The sequence below is a fragment of the Macadamia integrifolia genome, unplaced genomic scaffold (assembly GCF_013358625.1).
Source record: "Macadamia integrifolia cultivar HAES 741 unplaced genomic scaffold, SCU_Mint_v3 scaffold1133, whole genome shotgun sequence".
In the NCBI taxonomy this organism is placed as follows: domain Eukaryota; kingdom Viridiplantae; phylum Streptophyta; class Magnoliopsida; order Proteales; family Proteaceae; genus Macadamia; species Macadamia integrifolia.
Window position 1 is genome coordinate 5,115 of NW_024868098.1, and position 20,741 is coordinate 25,855.

A 20,741-nucleotide genomic window follows, 5' to 3' on the forward strand; every position below is an offset into this window, starting at 1 on the left:
CTCCTCCTCGAATTGAGGAATATAATCCTCATCCTCCTTACTATTTTTCTCCTCCTCCTCCATGTGGACATCCTCCTTATGGACATTCCCCCTGTCCCTGCCTCCTTGAGCTCCTGCTCTCTTAGGTACATCCATAAGAGCTTGGAGACCCATTCTGCGTAGGTTTTCCCTGTTAAATTTGTCCGTTGGAGTCTTTCCCTCCTCACCACTCAAATCCACCCTAAAAAACTCAAAAACCCTGTTGAGGGTCCTACCATATGGGAAACCTCCGTCCTCAGGATGTGTGGTATGATGCTCCATAGTCTTAAGTATAACGTAGGGCAAGCATAAATGCTTGCCACCTCCCTCCAAGGCCTTGTAGATGCAAAAGGCTATGTAGGCTGCCATGAAGCCTACTTGGTTCCTGTGACCTCCTTTAGGGAGTAAATTAAATTGAACCAAGTGAGCAAATTCACGAGCCTCCGGGTGAAATGTCATCTCGAAATCCAGACACACCTTGCTGCCACAAATGGTCTCGTAAATATGGTCCTGCATCCCCGAACTTAAGGATGGGCCCACGGCCTTACTCCTTAGGGGGCTATAGAATTGATGCCCAACTGATGAAATTTCTAAAATGCTAGCAAGAGTGTCCACAGTCAAATGAATATTCACTCCCTTCACCATGCTGGTGAGTGAGTACTCCTCATACTGGTAAGAGACCTCCAAATTACAATAAAATCTTCGAACTAGGTGTTCATAGCATGGGCAGTCAATGTTAAGGATGGACTGCCAACCCAGTGTAGTAAACCTCTCTTGAAGTTGAATCTTGTTGAAATCACAAGTTACCACAGTTTTCTCCATCATTATAGACTTCTTTAGAAAGGTCTACCAATTAGTTTCCGCCCTCAAACTCCGAAAGAGTCCCTCATCGTAGTCTAAAGGATCGATGGGGGCTTGTCCTTGTTGCCTTGTGGGAAGGGCTGGGGAACTAGTCCCTACACTTTTTCGCTTTGAAGTTGTGGTCCTACGTCGATTTGAAGAGGATGCGGGTTCCTTGCCCTTGCGAGAAGACATCCTAGTAAGAAAAGAGAAGAAATAATGATAAGTAAGGATGTTGCTCAACAAAGGAAGTAAATAGATGGGTGAGCAAGCACATGTAAATGCACCTAAATACATAATGTGGATCATTATAAGAAAGGGGGTGGTTAAGCAATGGGGAAAGGAATAGGAAAAAACCCCCAAAACATGACATTCACTAGTATGTTGCAAAATAGAAAAGTAACAAAGGAGTATAAAGCATGGCAAGTGAGAAGTGACGGAAAGCCTCAAAAGAATTTCCTCAAGTGGGATAATTGGTGTAAAATAATGGAAAGCCCCAAATTCAATGTGCAAGTTCAACCCAAGGGAATGAAAAAAAATCCCATAATAGTGTAGAACTTGAAGCTTACATGTCAATGATAGTAATTCCTATCATTATACAATCAAGACTATGCAAATAAATTTTCCATTATGACATAGAGGTGTAAGGAATGAGAGAGATTCAAAGTTGTTCACAAGTATGGACTCAAAGTGTAAGACAAATATCATTGCACCAACAATTAATGGTAAGTGATTCAAAGTTGTTCAAAAGTATGGAATGAAGTGAAGAGAATCATAGAAATCCCAGAAAATTTTTTTTTTCAAGAAACCTAACACAAAAGAGATGGGTTTTTATGGAAAAGAGATGGATTTTCATAGAAATGAGATGGAATTGTAAGCATATACAAGTTTCCATGATCTTTCCAACAATGTATGTGCAAACTAAAGATAAGAAATCCCATTTGAGTTATTAGTTGGGGAGAAAGGAGAAGAAATAGAAGAAAACCCCAAAGTGGAGAAATTAGGGCACGATTTGGGATTTCCTCCCATAGATTGGGTAGTAAAGCCCAAAACTATGAATAAGTCACAAAGGAGACATCATAATCTCATGGAATGATTATTCTATGGAAAGAAACATGAGAAAAATCAAGTTTTGGGAAGTATAAATGGATTCAACACCCAAAATATATGTTCTAAGAAGAGAAATGTGGAAGAGACTTACTTGAGAGTGAAAGGAGCTTGGATCTTTCAAAATCCGTAGAATCGTTGAGTGAAATTACAAGTGGACGCGCCAAAAAACCCTCCAAAAATCGCCATGAGTGAGCAAAGGGAAGAGATGGGAGAATGAGGAGGAAAGGGGCTTAAAAGCCCCTTTACCTTTTCCTCCTCGGGTTGGACCGGCGGGCCCGACCCGAGCTGCCCGTCGGTGGGTGCCCGTCGGTTGGGAGAAAAAAAAAAGGGGATTATTATATATATATATATATATATAATAATGATAATATTACAAAAAAAAAAATGGGGGGTCGAGTGGGACCATCGTCCTACTTGTCGAAGCGCTAGCACAGTACTTTCGGGGCTAAGCTGTGGCTAGATGCAAGACATTATACACTACAATACCCCGCGTGCTGGCACATGATTATGTGCTTATGCAAATTCTAAGGTACTTAACCAATGTTTTGTGTATGGTATGTTCCAAGTGCAAGGACACGATGGTACGCACTAGATCAGATAGCAATGCACGAGGTACCTCACATGGTCCTCGTCCTATCTATCGACCACCAAATCCTCGAAGGTCTCGTTTTGTGGGGCAAACCCCACTTCCACAACCTCAAGAAACCATTGATCAGGGTGTGGCACAAAGGGACCCACCTTTGACCACACTTTGGATCCTCCACCTGTCATCATCTCAAGTGATGTTGCGACCATAGTTCAGCAGTCACAACAAGCCTTCCAGCAATAAATGCTCCAGCAGCAGCAGGCATTTATGGCTGTTATACAGCAACACTTAGACCTTCCTCAACCCGGTCAACATCCTCGGGTAATTACTCCACAAGACCCACCTGCAAGGTCTGGTATGGGACCACAAGCCGGAGGTACACCTCCAATTCCACCACTCAGCACTCCTCAGTATATGGTGCCCCCTCCATACCCATACTATTCGGTATATGCACCTAATTACACGTCGATGAATAATACGACAAGGGTAGTGGAATCTTTCAAGAGGAACTTACCACCTATATTCTCTAAGGTGGGGAGTGATCCTCTAGAGCCGGACCAGTGGATCCAAGAGCTGGAAAAGATATTTGAGGTAATTGAGTGCACTGAGGCACAGAAGCTTATTTGTGCAGGGTTGCAACTCAAGAATGAAGTCAACTTTTGGTGGCAAGCCTCTAAGCCTATATTGTTTGCCGCACACCCAGAACCCACATGGGAGCAGTTCAAGGAGTTATTTTTAGCAAACCATTATCCTCGTAGCTTCAGAGACTGTAAAGAGACGGAATTCATGGCCTTGACTCAAGGGAATAAGACTATCCTTGAGTATCAGCAGCAGTTTGAAAGCTTGTTCCATTTTGCCCCTAGGCATATAAGGTCAGCGGAGGAAAATGTTGCAAGGTTTCTGAAGGGATTAAAGGCATCTATTAGGTCAGTGCTCGAGGTCTTAGATTTGACAGATTATGGCCAGATTGTGCAAAAGGCTAAAACCATGGAAGATAAGCAGAAGGGAGAACAGTCCCTCACACTTGGATTGTGGAAGAGGACTAATCCATTTCCAGACATGGGCAACTCATCCAAGGTATACCATGGGTTGTATAGTTCTGGGCCTACATATAGACAGCCCTATAGGCCATCTGGCTACCTTTCTCGACCAGATGGTGGTCCAGGCTCTACATCTTTTCCCCCAAACACTAGTACGGTGCCTACAGTCACAAGGCCACCCCGTCCCCCATCTACATCAGGTCAAGTGCAAAGGGGCTCTGCCCCAGTTTTGGCGTTACAGATCCGTTGCTTTAATTACCACTCTTATGGCCATTATGCTAAAGAATTTCGGGTCAGACCAGCCTTACCCTCCAGTTAACCCTCTATGTATAGACCTCCATTAACCCGGGGGAATCAACCATAAGGAAGAATGTATGCCTTATCAGCTGAGGAAGCTAAGGCCAGCACAGAAGTGTTAGCAGGTATATTTTAATTTAAGATTTTCCTTATGCTGAATTTTGATGACCTGCTAAACTTATATGCATTGTTGCACTAGGTGTTCTACCTATATTGGGTATACCAGCCTATGTCTTGTTTGATTCAGGAGCCACACATTCATTCCTATCTACGAGATTTGCTGAGAAACTTGGTATGTCACCCAAGACACTAGGTCATGAGATGATTGTTAGTATGCCTACAGGAAAAGTTACACAGTTGAAGGAGGTGTATGGGCCATGCCCAATTGAAATAAGTGGAAAGAAACTGGATGCACAACTCATCAAATTCAACATGCAGAATTTTGACGTTATACTAGGCATGGATTGGTCGTCGGCCCATCGAGCAAATGTGATGTGTGCCGAAAAATTAATTAATGTGACAAATGATGAAGGGAAAGAATTGGTATACCAAGCCGATAAAATAAAACGGGCTAGAAAGGTCGTCATCTCCGCTCTTCAAGCAGTGAAGTTGTTGAAAAGTGGATGTTTGGGTTACTTAGCGTCGGTACTTTATATTGATGCAAAGGTTCACCTCTAGAAGAGGTAGAGGTGGATAAAGAATTTTCTGACGTCTTTCTAGATGATCTAATGTATCTACCGCCTAATAGAGAGTTGGAATTTGCCATAGACTTGATTCTTGGAGCAGATCCAGTGTCTAAAGCTCCATATAGGATGGCACCAGCCGAATTGAGGGAGTTGCAGACGTAGTTGCAAGAATTGTTGGAGAAGGGGTTTATTCGCCCAAGTGTTTCACCTTGGGGTGCCCCAATATCGTTTGTCAAGAAAAAGGATGGCAGCTTGCGTATGTGCATCGATTACCGAGAATTGAATAAGCTAACCATTAAGAACTGGTATCCATTGCCACGCATTGATAATTTGTTTGACCAACTGCAAGGTGCAAAGGTATTTTCAACGATAGACCTTAGATCAGGCTATTATTAGCTCAAGATAAAGAGTGGCGACATACCCAAGACAACTTTCAGGACTCGGTATGGTCATTATGAGTTCCTAGTGTTATCTTTTAGGTTAACCAATGCACCGACAATATTCATGGATTTAATGAATCGAGTATTTCATGATGTCCTTAATAAATGGATAATTTTTTTATTGATGAAATCTTGATCTACTCTAAGACAGAAGAGGAGCACACTCAACACCTGAGGATGGTATTACAGAGGCTGAGAGAACAACAATTGGTTGCCAAATACAGTAAATATGAATTTTGGCTTGAGCAAGTTGGTTTCCTGGGACACGTAGTGTCTAAGGACGGAATCGAGGTGGATCCTGATAAGGTGAAAGCAGTAGTAGAGTGGGAAAGCCCTAAGAACGTTACTGAAATTAGAAGTTTTTTGGGTTTGGCTGGATACTACCGGCGCTTTATTAAGAATTTTACTCAAATCTCAACACCAATAACTAAGTTAACCAAAAAGGGGGTAAAATTTGAATGGACAAAGGAATGTGAGAAGATTTTTTAGAAATTGAAGAAAAGGATAGTGTCGGCCCCTGTGTTGACCATTCCGGAAGGCACAAGTGGAATGATAGTCTACACTGACGCTTGTAAGGTCGGCTTGGGTTGTGTTCTCATACAACGCGGTAAGGTGATAGCGTATGCATCTCGACAACTAAAGGAATATGAGAAGAACTACCCCACTCATGACTTGGAACTAGCCGCAGTCATTCTTACCCTAAAGATTTGGCTACATTATTTGTATGGGGAGAAATACGAGATATACAGTGATCACAAAAGCCTTTAAGTACTTTTTCACCCAAAGAGATTTGAACATGAGGCAGAGGACATAGCTCGAGCTCATGAAGGACTATGACTATGATATTCAGTATCATCCTGGCAAGGCTAATGTAGTGGCAGATGCGTTGAGTCGGAATGCATATACTATGTCACTCTCACACTTAGCAGTCAGCCCACCACTCATACAAGAGGTGATGCTAATGGATGAAACCCTCTTATAAGAAGGAGCAACCTTAGAGCTTAAACATCAACCAAAAGACATTAAATGGTTGACTGTATCCCTGGCAGTTCTACAAGTGCATCCATCTATTAGGCAAGAGGGGATAATGAAACAACCTTTGGATCCTGAGTTGCAATGAATCAGAATTAAGATTCAAGAGCAAATAATGAACTACCCTGGTTTCGTTTTAGCCAGCGACGGGGCAATATTGTTTCGAGGTAGGTTGTGTGTGCCCGATGATTTGGAGATACAAGACAAGATAGTGCAGGAAGCACATAGCTCCGAGTACTCACTCCACCCAGGAAGTACAAAGATGTATAAGGACCTTAAACAAAACTACTGGTGGCCAAACATGAGAAGCACAATAGCCCTATATGTGGCGACTTGCCTTACGTGCCAAAAAGTAAAAGCTGAGAGGCATTGACCTTATATTACTCTTCAGTCACTCCCAATACTAGACTGGAAGTGGGATAGGATTACGATGGACTTTGTCAGCGGACTACCATGCACACCTAAGGGGATGGATGCGATTTGGGTGATAGTTGATCGGCTTACAAAGACTGTTCATTTCATTCCCATAAAGACCAAATTCTCTATGGCCAAGTTAGCACAACTTTACATGGATAACATAGTGCGCTTGCATGGAGTGCCAGTGAGCATTGTGTCAGATAGGGACCCAAGGTTCACTTCCAGATTTTGAAAAAGTCTCCAGCATGCTTTGGGATCACAATTGAACTTGAGTACTGCTTTCTACCCACAGACTGATGGTCAGTCAGAGCGAACCATATAGATATTAGAAGACATGCTTAGGGCATGTGCAATGGAAATGTGTGGTAGTTGGGAAGAATATATACCCCTTATGGAGTTTGCCTATAACAATAGTTACCAAACTACAATTGGGATGGCTCCATATGAGGCATTATATGGTAGGAAGTGTAGAACTCCTCTGTATTGGAATGAGGTAGGCGAACGCCGAATGTTAGGACCCGAAATGATACAGATGACATGTGACAAGGTCGATGTTATTTGAGAAAGGATTAAGGCAGCCCAGTCACGTCAAAAGAGTTATGCAGACACCCGTAGGAAAGACATTGAGTTTCAAGCAGGAGAAAATGTGTTTCTCAAGATTTATCCTACTAAAGGGTTACATAGGTTCCATAGAAAGGGTAAGTTGAGCCCGAGATACATTGGCCCATTTGAGATTTTAACTCGGGTTGGCTCAATAGCCTACATGCTTGCTCTTCCACCTTCACTCAAAAATGTTCATAATGTATTCCATGTATCCATGCTAAAGCGATACGTTCACGATCCATCGTATATATTACCTGTGGAACCAGAATATCTAGAAGCTAATATGACCTATGGAAAATAGCCAACTGAAATCTTGGACCGAAAAGTGAAAACCCTCGCAACCGCTCCATTTCCCTCGTAAAGGTGTGATGGGCTAATCATTCACTTGAAGAAGCATCTTGGGAGAAAGAGGATGAAATCCAAGCCAAGTACCCTCATCTTTTCGAACAACCAGGTATGCCAATTTCGAGGACGAAATTTTCAAAAATGGGGGGTAAATGTGATACCCTACTTTTTAAACCGAGTTTAAATACATGGTTGACCCGGTTTAACCATGCAGAACTCGAACCAGAGAGGGTTAAGGCGGGTTCCTTATGGACCATGATGGCAAGGGTGACTTTGAACACAGGTTGGCTAGACAAGTACGAGTCAATACCAGAGGAGACGGGTGTACCCAAGCAGTGTACATGCACGTATCATAAGGCCATGTACGGGTAATGTTGGTATGTAATCGTACCCTAAAGTGTATACGTATATTATATCTGGTGCCGAGAGTGAGACACATGCTGAGAGTCGAATTCCATCGTAATCTCACTTATTGGCTAAGTTTCGACCAACAGGTGGGCTGTCACAGGCTGGCGAATCCGCCCACCTGAGTGACCCACCCATGTGGTTACTAGATATTTTAAAGTATAAATAGCCCTTATTATGTTTCTCCTTTTCTCATTTATTGCATTAAAGAATTGGTGAGAAGAGTAAAGAGAGAGAAAAGAAAGAAAGAAAAGAGAACGAAGAAGAAGAAAGGGAAAGAAAGAGGAGGAAGAAATGACTTTAAGCGACGTCGAGGTTTGATCTTCTTATTTCGACGCCGAAAAAGTGATGCCCAACACGAAATCTACAATTTGAGGTGAGCAAAGGCTATGCTTCTCAAACTTTCACCAAACTCCAAGTGAAACCCTTGATTTGGGTAGAGTTCCTTGAGATCTTGTAAATCCCACTTGAGACGATGAATCTAAGGTTTAATAGATGGTCTATGTGTTGATTTTGAAGGATTTAAAGAAGTGTTTACAAGATTTGAGAAGCATTGGTGATTTCTCGAGCTAAGGGGTGATTTTGGGGCTTTGAAAGAGTTCTTGAGCAAATAAGGTAAGATGGCTTTTCAATCCTTAAATCTAACTTAGATCTAGGTTAGAATCATCTTATAAGACCTTAGATGTGTCGAAAATGTGATTGGAACAGCCCCATTTGGTTTCTCCAAGGTTGGGGAACGTTTCAAAGAAGAAGGTAAATTTTTGCCCCCACAGGTGGGCGAAGACTGGTGGGCAAAGCCACCCACCTGAGGGCGCCCGCCTGAGGGGGCAGCCCCTCGATTCCCACCGGTGGGCGAGGACCAGCGGGCAAACCCGCCCGCTTGAGGGTGCCCACCGATTGGACTGGTGGGCAAGCCTTGCCCGCCTGAGAAGACTGGTGGATGAACCCGCCCACCTGAGAATACCGGTGGGTGAGCCCGCCCACCTAAGAAGACAGGTGGGCGAAGACAGGCGGGCTGTCTGGCCCACCCGTGGGCCCCCCAATGTGATTTTTGTGTCCGAATGGACCCAAAACGGAAGAGCAACCTTATTTTATGATTTTAACATGATTTAAACATCAAAAATCGCTAGTTTTGACCCCAAAGTGGTGAAATCCCCCCCACTTATGATAGGTTCCACTAGAATTTACGTTTCTCGCGTCGGATCTCACCCATACCGAGCGTGAGCTTTTGTACACAACAAGTAAGTGGAAAGAGAACATTTGACTTTATTTTAAGGCTTATTTTGCACCATTAAATTATATCTAAACTATCCATGTCATCATGCAAATTATGTGTAGATTAGTGATCCTCATATGCCATTCATGTGCACTTGCTTTTGGATTCTAAATTAATGATTTATGATGTGTGTGTTGTGCCTTACATTCTCAATGTTAAATGATTGATGCGCTTATGTGATAAGTGAATGGATTACAGTGCATGATGCATTATTAGACTAGACGCCACAATCGGCTTGGAAACTAGTGCATTGGTGGCCCGTGGAATAGGACGCGGTGGTACTATACAATCGTACTATGTCATATAGGAGCATGTGGTTTAGGATTATCATTTTCCCATGCTACGACCCTTCCCAACAGGGGTTAATGTGTTGGGTTATCACTTGGGGGGAAGCAGTGGTCGCGGTTGTTGAGTCACTATGGCAGCTAGACATACGCCCGGCTGGTCATTAGGACAGTCGACAAACTCAGTGATATATTCAAGAGGACCAATCATACTGCTTTTAAATTACTGGAGTTAGCACATTTACTTTCTGTCATTTACTTTTATGTTGAGAGCCAGTGGTCAGCATGCTTTACTTTTCTGAGTACTCACGGTGGGCCTTTTCTGACAACCCTATGGGCGTATCGCGAGATGGAGTTCGCGGCTCGTATCCGGGGCATACGCGTACTGTGGTTGTAGTAGCACAACAAAACCAAAGACTTAGAATGTTGTTTAAGTGGATAAGATTTAAAATGAATTGCGTAGTATATAGTGCATATGGATGTGATTGTTATGTGGTCTTTCTTTTCACTTACTGAGCTAGTGAGATCATCCCACGTGCACACCTCTTTTAGATGATTTTGCACGTCACTAGCCTAAAGATCAAGGGTCAGGCCCCACAGTTGAGTTTTTCCTGATGAGGATTGGTGGGTCCTCGAGAAGTATGAGCACAGTGCTGATTGCATGTGCGAGGGCTGTGCTGTGGGACTGCAATAATGAAACCTTTTAGGTTTTGCTTTTTGATTCTTTTGATGACCTCCCTTTTTGTGTACTTGATACGTAAATTGTTATTCTTTTGTGTAAATATCATGCCTGCAGGTCCATATGTATTTATCTATATACTACAATTTGGGTATCAAGTATATTGGGGATAATTACAGTAATTTAAGTCTTCCACTGAACTTTTGAACACTTATCTTGATGTGGTTATGCTGTGGTGGGTACTGTATCAGATGAATCTGGCAGGTTTGGGTTAACCGGAGTTAACCCGGTTACCGGTCCGGTTCTGTGTGAACGGGGTGTGACACTCTATCTACATGTGCTATCATTCTGAATTTCATCAGAGGCCTCTTGTCTCTAGCCTAACTACAATGATAATATTTCACTTGAGCAGTGCTTTACTACGGTATCTAGGAATCGTGTATGCTATAATTATTTATGCAACATCTTGACTTGGGTAGGAGTGTTATGTCATTTTGTTTTTAGATAAGTATGCTAAGCGTGTTGGGAGTGATTGGGTTTCCTAGATTCTAAATATCTCCGCATATGAATCTGAGAAACTTGTGGGCCTAAAAGTAGAAATTATTTCTGTATTTTCTTTCCAAGGAATTCAGGGTTGCTGATTAGATATGCTTTTAATAGGCCTACATGCTAATATGTATGTAACAATTACTTGAAACCTGTTAGTACTTTAGACTGTTAAGAGGCATATGGCAGGACAACTTTAGCAATTCCAAAATGCTAACAGTCTTATGGGGTATATAATAATGTATGTTATGATTGTTCCTGATTGGATTTGTCTGTGCTTATAAGATATATGTCTTAGTTTCTTAATGCTTTGGAATGGTTGTATGTACTTGGTTCCTTGTTTTAAATCCTTTGAATGGTTATATGTACTTTGCTTCAAATCCTTGGAATGGTTTGATGGACTTTGTTTCAAATCCTTGGAATGGTTGTATGGACTTATATGGACTTAGTATGGACTAATTTCCATTGAAATCCTTGATGTATTTGTGTTTATGTAACATCTTGTGTTTTCTTTTTTTTCATCAGAAATCATTCATCATTCAATGGAAATTAGAGTTATCATATATTATCATTACAACTTGAATACATCTGCACCTACCCCAGTTGATCCGAATGAGTAGTGTTATCGGGACATGATGATCGATATTTATAACACAGTTATCAGACATGTACCAGTAGGACATACTGTCACATTTAAAGTGAAGTGCATACTTCCTTCCAACTATCAGATGGAAGTGAATGAGGATGCAAGTGTACTGGATATGTTTGTATTGCATCAGAATGCTGAATGCATAAATTTGTATGTATACAATCTTCACTGGGATTCCAATCCAAGCAACCTATACAAGGTAAATGGTTTCCCTGGTGGACTAATCAAACGAGAGACTACTAGTAGGCATGTACGACAAAGTCAAAGTGGCTTTGGTGATGATGTGATGCAGGATCAGTATGGAAGTGGAATTGATGTACGACAAAGTCAAAGTGGTTTTGGAGGTATTGTGCACCAAGTTCAGACATCTGGTGGGCATAGAATAAAGCACTAAATAAGAAGAGGTGGTTGTACCTATAGGGCTTCAACCAGTGGTGGACATAACAGTAGGAGCAACATGAATGATTCAGTAAGTAGTGATGCAACTAATAGTATTGTTGATGGGAATGATGTGGGTGATGTGACTGATGTGAATGATATGAATGATAGTAGTAAGGCAGTTGGTAAGAGTACTGGCAAAGTCATACATAGTATTGTTGCTAAACTTGATGTTGGGGATGTTGTGGATGATATTAGTAAGACAGTCAGTAAGTGTACCGATGAAGTCTTATTCGATGTTTCAAGTTCAAGTGATGCTGATTGGAATTCTGTGTCTGAAGATGAGAGTGATATGAATGATGAAGAGGACTACAATGATGGGGTTGAAGCTCAAGTTTATGATTAAGATGATGGAATAGATGGTATAGGAGTTGTATTCCAATATAACATTGAAGCATTATCTGACTATTGTGATGATGATTACTCTACACCATCATATTCATATGGGCAAGTGGTAAGACTAGAGAAAGGGATGTTGTTTGATGATGTGACTCATTTCAGGGTTGTTCTTAAAGACTATGCTATTCAAAAAGGTTTTGAACTACTGAGAACCAAGAATGAGAAGTCAAGAGTGACTGTTTTGTTTGCAGCACAGGGGTGTACATGGAGGATCCATGCTTCACCTGCAGCACATGAAGGAGTAACATACCAGATCAAGTCTATATGCAATGAACATTCTTGTGTGAGAAAAAAAAGACAAGGATATTACTTCTACTTAGATTGCCTGACACCTTGCTTCAGGATTAAAGGCAAACCCAGATATGGATCCAGATGCAATCCGTTCATGTTTCAAGAAAAAATTTCAGGTTGAGTTCCCTTATATGACAGTGTACAAAGCCAAAAAGCATGCAGCTAATTTCAATGAAGGTAGCCATTTTAAGTCATTCGTAAAGCTACCTAATTATGAAGAAATGGTGCTACAAAGAAACCCTGGAAGTGTATTCAAGTTGCAATTCCATCAGAGAGTCATAATGTCAGACCCTCCTATCTTCAAAAGATTGTTCATTAGTTTCAAGGCATGCATTGATGGTTTTGTGAAAGACTGTAGACCATTCATAGGTCTTGATGGTTGCCACCTGAAAGGGATGTGTGGAGGGGTACTACTAGCTGCAGTCTCTGTTGATGGCAACAAAGGGTTGATCCCTATAGCATATGGCATTGTGGATGTTGAATGCAAGGAAAGTTGGGTTTTTTTTTTGTCACAGTTATATAGTTGTCTTTACACTGCGAAGGAGAAATTTTCTATTACATTTATGTCAGACAGACAAAAGGTGGGTTACCTTCTACCCTACAGAATTAATTGTAGCACACACACCAACTTTTTTTTTTGTGTACTTAGTCTTTTTAATTTGCTAATGTGTAGGGACTGCACCAAGCCATCGATGAAATATTTCCAGGCTATCACCATAGATGCTGCAGTAGACATATGTACCAAAATTTTAGAAGCAAGTTTCTAGGTGTGCTACTTAGAAAGTATTTTTGGTCAGCATCTATAGCTTCCACTGCATTCTTGTTTGAAAAGGCAATGTCAGATATAAAATCAATTAACAATGATGCATATGATTGGTTGAACAATGTTAAAGCTGAGATGTGGTCTCGACATGCATTTGGCTTTTCATGCAAAAGCGACCATGTCACCAACAACATGGTTTGAATGTTTCAATCACTGGATTGCACCTTTTAGGAGGAAGCCTGCCCTACTTGTAGTTGATGAGATACAGAAGTTGTTGATGGAGATAATATATAAGAGATATCAGGAGGATTACACATACACTGGGATTGTTACACCAAGAATAAATAAATTGCTATATTTGATCCAAACACAATCAAGAGGATGTATGGTCCAAGCTACTGGGGTATATGAGTTTGAGGTCACAAATACTGAAGGAAGGCATGTGGTCAATTTGAAAAAACAAACTTGTTGTTGTAGAGAATGGGAAGGTTCTAGATTACCCTGTAAGCATGCAGCAACATGCATTGTTAGTAAGAGAGAAAATTGGAGAGTTACTGCCATGAGTACTATAGCATAAAAACATATTTGGCAGCTTATGAGGGTATTATCCATCCTTTACCTGGGCTTCAAGAGATAAGTGAAGAACATAGAATTGGTATTGTACAACCTCCACCAATCAAAAGACTTCCAGGAAAACCACATACTCTTAGGAATAAGGAAACTGATGAAGTCTCACCTGGCCAGCGGAAAAAAAGACCAAGAGTTGCCAAGTGTAGCAGATGCAACCAGGAAGGTCACAACAAGAGAAGATGTACACAACCTCCAGTGAAACAGAAAGCAAAATCATCCAAGGTTTTCAATGTTCAATTTTCAAGTTTTAAATATTCTGAAATGATTAGTGATCTTATCCATTTGTTGCATTTGACTAATAGTTACTCATGTTTATATAGAGAACTCAACAGCTTGAAAGTCAACCTAATACAAGCAATTCTCAAAGAACAACCAGATCACAAGCTTCTACAATGACCACTGAGTTGAGCATGCAAGCCAAGGTTAATGCACAATTGCAAGCTAAGGAAGCCAAAAGGAAAGCAAGGGAGCAGAGGAAGAAGGCAACTGCTGGTGGGAGTTGAATGCAACGGAGAGGTAGAGTGCAATGAATACTTTAATTGGATTATATGATCTAATTTTCGTAGTTTGTACTGTTAATGAAAACTTCTTTATTGGTTGATGGATTTGATGTTTAAGATAGTACTTGAACTACTCTTTTGGGTTTTGATGTTATTATGGAGTATATGCACTGTGTTTGACTTTTTGGTGGAATGATGTGTGGAACATTTGTGGATATTTGGGGTTATATTTACAAGTCATATTTATGGATTATACAAGTTAAGTGATGAAAATCATGCTATAATTCTACCAAAATGCTGTCAAATTTTCATTACACAACCTAATTCAGTACAGATCATAGTTCATTCCTTAATAATATCCAACTTTTACATTTTTTGGCCGATAAATACAGCTACAAAAACACTTATGAAAAAAACAAACAGAAAATTACAAAACATTTTCATTGATATAGCAAAGTTCACTGTGTCATCCACCATTATCTTCACACTCTGCATCTCTTGCTGCAACCCATGTAACACATCTCTAAGCACACACGCCTCCTCTCGCAACCGCCTCACATCCTCTTCCAACTCCTGCCAATTAATGGTGGGATTGGGTAATGGATTGATAGTTTTAATATTCATAGGTTCACACCATGCAAAGTATTTGCATCCATTGTAAAATGGACAACTATAAAAAGTCGGTTTGGATTGTCAGCGGTCTCTGATATCCTGATTATAGCTTTCTGATTACATCTGCATTTTATAGATCTGTACTTGAAACCTCCTGTTGAACTACAATTACTTGAGGTAGACATTTAGTATAAGTAAGAGGGAGCCCCCTTGTTGCAGCAGGAGTTAATCCTATTCAATTTTGGCAATCTTAAAAAAACAAAGAAAGAAGACAATGAAAGTCATTATTGATAAACTAACATGTACAATATGGAATCAACTTGGTTTATAGAACAATAACATCCTGACCATTGCCTTGAATTCATGAAGAAAACAAAATCTGAATTGTTCTTTCACTATTTACATTATTTGGCTCAAATGCTTAGCTAGATTCAAGAATATCATGGGGGAAAGTAGTTTAAGAGCAGAGAAAAAAAACATAAACCAATTTGGCTACTGGGACTGTCTTCTTGTTTCAATTCCTTAATCCAGTCTTAACCAACAATGGCCACTGTCACACCATCAATAAGTATATAACCAGTGTTCTAATTGGTGTTTGTGGCTTCTCCTACATTTTTTCATCTTTCACTGATAGTAATGTGGGAAGTGATGGATTGGTTCATTATGGTATTGTAACCAATCGTTGGTGGTTGGGCTACTGGAATTAAAATTAGTTGCTAGTTATTGATGCATTAGCATATTCACAATCATAATACTGTTGCATAGGCCAAGAAATTTAAGAAAAAAATGAGTGAAAAAGGGGGGGGGAAGAGGTGGAAGAAGGGGGAAAAAGAAGTGGAAGAAGGGGGGAAAAAGATGTGTTCTTATCTTCACAATATGAGCACTTTAATCGATACAAGGGGATTGGACATTGGCCTCAGAGTCAGGCAACTCTCTCGGTGATCGGACTCAGGCAACTCTCTTCCTCCAACTGCTTAAAGAATGCCAAAACCCTCATCGCTCTCTCCCTCCAACAGCTCTAAGAGAGTGTTTTTTAAAGAAAGGGAAAGGGGGTAAAATGGGTTATTTTACATCAACTAATAACAGAGATAACGGCATAGGGTGTGATTGTAATTTTAAATTTTAGAGGGGGTCTAAGTGTAATAATTGAAACATACAGGGGAGGGGAGTGTAATTTCCTCTAAATACAAAAAAAAAAGGGAACGTCTGTGGAGACCTTGTTCACCCTACACTTCGCGCACAGAGTGAAAGAAGAAAAGCGCCTCCGCTTTGGCTCAACACAGCAGGTATGTCTACTTCATCCTTTTCTTCTCTTTTTCTTCTTTTACTCTCTTCCTTCTTCTTCATCCTCAGCTCTCCCCGCCCCCCTTTTTTAAAGCAGAAAACCCTGCTCTTCGCGCATAGAGTGAAGAGACCAGATACGCCTCCGCTTTGGTTCTGAACACGGGTATGTCTCTTTCTTCTTCTTCTTCTTCTTCTACTCTCTTCAATCTACATCCTCGGTTCCCTGATACTTTTTGTTTTTTTTTTTTCTTTTGCAGAAAACTCTGCTCTTTGCGCACAGAGAGGAGCTACTCCTCCGCCCAAGTCGTTACTTCGTCGGCTTTCTTCACCAAAATTTCAGGTGTCTGTTCTCTTTTTTTGTTTCTCCTGATTTTAGGCTTTCATGCTATCTAGGGTTTTAAGGTTACTCCAAGTGTTGGTTGGGGTTGTAGTGGACTAGCTATACTGGGGGATTAATGGCAACGGACTTCGCCACATTGGGCGGCTTCTGGGTGTCTCCGGCAATCAAGCAAAAGCAGCCGGAGTTGGGGGGAATATTGCCGCAGTGTTGGTGGAATGAGGATTTGGTTGTGCTTGGAGGTGTTGTTGGGGAGTCCTTGGAGTGGGAGAAGCCTAGGATAGAGTGAGTTTTCTTCTTAAAGAAACCCATCAATTGCCTCATTTGCTTTGGCAAAATGTCTCCTTTTTTTGGATTTTCTTTTCAGTATTAGGATTAGGAGAAGAAGACGAAAGGTGGGGATTGTGTCGTTGTTGTATACGTTGTATTACGTTGGACTTTTAAAAAGTATTATAGACATGGGACCTGTTTAATTCCCGTACGTATGCCGTTCCTGAACTTACTGAGATCAAAACCCTAGAAAACTTTTTCTTTTGAAATTTTGTAATCTCTGTTTATTTCCTGCCAAAACCCCTAAAACCCATAAGGCGCCACTTTTTATTTCTTCCTTGTTCACCTTTGCAGTTAGATACCTAAGTTGGTGTTTGAACTTCTGCTTCGCGTGAAGAATGGGGATTTTCGAACCCTTTCGTGGTATTGGATATATTACAAGCAGTGTTCCCTTCACCGTGCAGAGATTGGGAACTGAAACTTTCGTCACTGTTAGCGTTGGAAAAGCTTGGCAGGTTTACAATGTAAATCTCTTTTCTTGATGCTTTTCCCTATTCATCTTCAAGTGTTTTCATTTTGTGTTCTTCAACAGATTGTATTAGTCAACTATAATATTATGTTGGGTTCCTCTTTAATCCCTTATTTGTTTTGTTGGATGTGGAGTGAAGTAAAATAAACTTTGGTGATTGCAGTTGTTCGGTTGGAAGTAAAGTTAACGTAAAGGGGTTTGAGAGTAATGTGGGGATTACAACATAGAAAAATGTGTTAAAGAACTTTTCAGTTGTGTTAATGCAGAAAATGGAAAATATTTATTCCTGATAAAATTTTAGTCAAGAAGAAGAAGAAGCATGTGGAGTCATAATAATTTGCATTACAGTCCAATGCATGAAAATTGATTTCAATGTAAAATATGTTGGTTTCATTCTACTTTTTGTTATTTTCAATGTCACTTACATTCACTTATCTCATTTTAGTTTACCGATGAAAATATTATTTCACCTAGCTTTGAGTCTAACTAAGTGGTGCCATAGCATTTTCAATATGTGTTAGTCATTCGTTTCAATGTAGAGTTAATTTAAGCTTTTCGAAATTGATATAGCTAGTTATAACTTTTCTATTCTATGTGCTACAATTCACTGAGATGAGAAAAATTTGTGTTCAGGTATGCACGATGGTATGGTTGAGCTAATGTTCATTTATTTCTTTGGAACCTAGAATTTGATGGAGATTCACTATAAGTCCCATGTTGGCAATGGTGAATGTTAACTCGGTCAACATAATTTGGAACATGTGGGACCAAATAGATATCATTATGTTTTTTTTTTTCCTGGTTTCACCCTTGCTTTTGGAGTGTGCAATGAGGAACATGTTTATTTTAAATATAACAAAAAAACAGCTTTTTTTTTTTTTTTTTGACAAGATTTCTGAAAGGGGTAGGCCCTAAATAATTTGTAATTTGCTTATATTAGATCTGAAGCATGGCATATCAATGTTATAGCTGGCATATATGGATATTAATCTGAGGATTTTTTTTTCTTCTACCTTTTTTCCTTCGGTGTTGAACATGTTGACAATATCTCCATATTGTTGAATGTATCTCTGGGGGTGCCATTTTGTGGATGATTTTCTTTTGGGGACCATTTGGCTTCTTTTTTTGGACAGATGACATTGACTGCATGACCAATTTGTTTGGTCATCTGTTAGGTATACGAGGCACATTAATTGAATGTCAGACAATTATACAGAGTGCAGTGCATAATGCACCTGGCTAGGGCCAATGGATTATTTAGTCAAAATACTGGGTAATGGAAGATTTTGACTTGTTAGATTATAGTATCGTGTCTTGGGAAACACCATCTAAGATATGTGCCCCTTTTGAAAGTGTGCCTGAGATTTGCTGAGTATGTTACTAGCAAATTTGTTGTAGGTAATGTTAGTATTTTGGATGTCATTACTAGTGAGTCAGCGACAGTTGCAGTTTGCAAAAATACAGGGGGTAATTGATGGATTTCTTTTTATTTGTTTTGCATATTTAAACCCCAGGTGTATGAAAGATGTTATCCTCAGAACAGAGTTCAGACTAATGTTTGCAATAGCAAAAAAGCAGATCACATTTTGCAAAAAATAAGCGGATAACATTAGGCGAGCAATCTTATTAGTGAAATTATTTTTCTGTCCTTTTTTATTTTTAATCCATTTTTCCTTGTGGTTCAAAACAACTGCTTCTGGGATATGTGGGGTTGCACATCAATAATAGTGCATAGAATGCCAGGAACATGTTAATTTATTTATATAGGAAGTATATGATATGTATAATCATGGTTTGTTAGTATTAACGGATCAATCTCTTACTCCTTTATTGTTGCAGTGTGCCAAGCTGTCGTTGGTGCTCGTTGGTAAGCCTTTAATCTTTCAGCTGCCTTTGCTTTTACTAGGTTGTCTGTCTAATATGGCAACTGTCTTGAGAATTTATGGGTTTATGTAGGAAACAGAAGGGCAGAGTCAAAATTTGAGAAGTGTTTTTTTTTTTTACATAGTTCATTTCAATACTTCCCATAGTTGAATGGGGGCCTCAATGCCCTTAAATTTTATAAGAAGAAGTTCTTACCCATTTCTACCATGTGGAAGGGTTATGTGGCAATTCCAACAGTGGGATCTGTAGGGATGGTCTGGATTGGTCATGTGTGAAATTTAAGATTCAAATCAATCAAATACCCTCCCATGTATGTCCATGCTTCCCTGTATGTGTCACCATCCATGTATTGGTATTCACTTTCTATCCTTAATTTTTCTAATACTTTATTTCGACACTTGGCCAACTCTGATTAGGATGAAACTTGACATCTGAGAAAGGGATCCTGGGATCACCTGTCTCAAAATTAAAGTCCCGTCTGGCCTACCATGTGGCTGAACTAGGGCCTGTATAGGGAACCCTCTTTGTATATGTATGCCTTGAAATTCTACTCCCATTTCATAAATCTTCTTGTAAGTTGTAACATCAGAGAAGTATGAACCTTATTTCTCCTACTATTGTATAAGATTAATTGCTTGATATCCACCATTTGCTGTCAATTATGTTCTGACACTTAATTTGTAATTTTTATCCTATGAAATATGTATTATAAATTGGTCAGAAATTACTTCTTAAAGATGCTAATGTTGAAATAGGAACACATTCTTCGCCTCTTAGGTCATTGCCCCAATCAATATCATGGTGCTGCTATCTTTTAGGGCTTATTTGCTTGTGCAAAAACCCTTACTGCCCTGCTGTTTTCTTCTTTTGATAAGGTTCAGATGTTCTGTTCTAAGGGGTATAAGTTTCATTTTAAGTGGCATAAGAGCATTTGGTCATGTATGTAGTGTCATTAAATTTTCAACATTTATAATTTTTCTATTTGTTTGATACTGTTATTCAGTTGTTATCCATTAATATGTTGGTTTTGCCTTGGAGTATTCTGCTTTATCTTGCTTTTATTGTGATTTGGAAACTTTTTCTATAGGCCCTCAATTGCCAAAGAAGATCCGAGCTCTTGCATCCTATCGGGACTACACATTTGCCGCATATGGGAATAACATTGGCGTTTTCAAACGTGCTCACCAGGTTCGTAGCATGGTGCTTGATTTCTAGAGCAGCTTAGTTCATTTGATTTGATGACTCATTCTCAAGCATGTTGGTTATTAGAAGATTATTTTCGTACAACTGTTATGCTCCATTTCCCTAATCTATGTTGGTTTCTAGAGATGTTTTCTCACTATACATTGTGTTTTAGAGTTATGGTTTGCCCTTACTGTACTTTGTTATCTTGAATTGGTAAATATCCTGATTCATGCTTTTATAAGTCTTTTCACCAAGTGTCTAAAGAACTAAGGACTTACGCAATGAAAACATATTCATCTAATCGTACTTGCTCGAGTGGAAAAGGAAAGTAGTAAATGTAATGAAGAGAAACATTTACCGGTGTTC

The 20,741-nt window shown here is 39.9% G+C and overlaps 1 protein-coding gene across 3 annotated transcripts in view; it reads left to right on the top strand.

Moving 5' to 3' along the window:
- The first annotated feature begins 16,101 nt into the window (after positions 1-16,101).
- Positions 16,102-20,741, top strand: part of LOC122062889 (U3 small nucleolar RNA-associated protein 21 homolog) — a 49,362-nt gene continuing 44,722 nt past the window's right edge. For 2 of the 3 annotated variants that reach the window (XR_006135128.1, XM_042626563.1), the window contains exons 1-6: positions 16,106-16,172; positions 16,268-16,333; positions 16,428-16,510; positions 17,132-17,301; positions 19,146-19,173; positions 20,278-20,378. Coding sequence is in view for 2 of the 3 variants with exons in the window: in XM_042626563.1 (XP_042482497.1) it covers positions 17,176-17,301; positions 19,146-19,173; positions 20,278-20,378 (255 nt within the window). In the remaining variant the exon portion in view is untranslated. Of the gene's footprint in view, positions 16,173-16,267; positions 16,334-16,427; positions 16,511-17,131; positions 17,302-19,145; positions 19,174-20,277; positions 20,379-20,741 lie in introns of all 3 variants that reach the window. The other variant, XM_042626562.1, reaches the window with a different exon arrangement.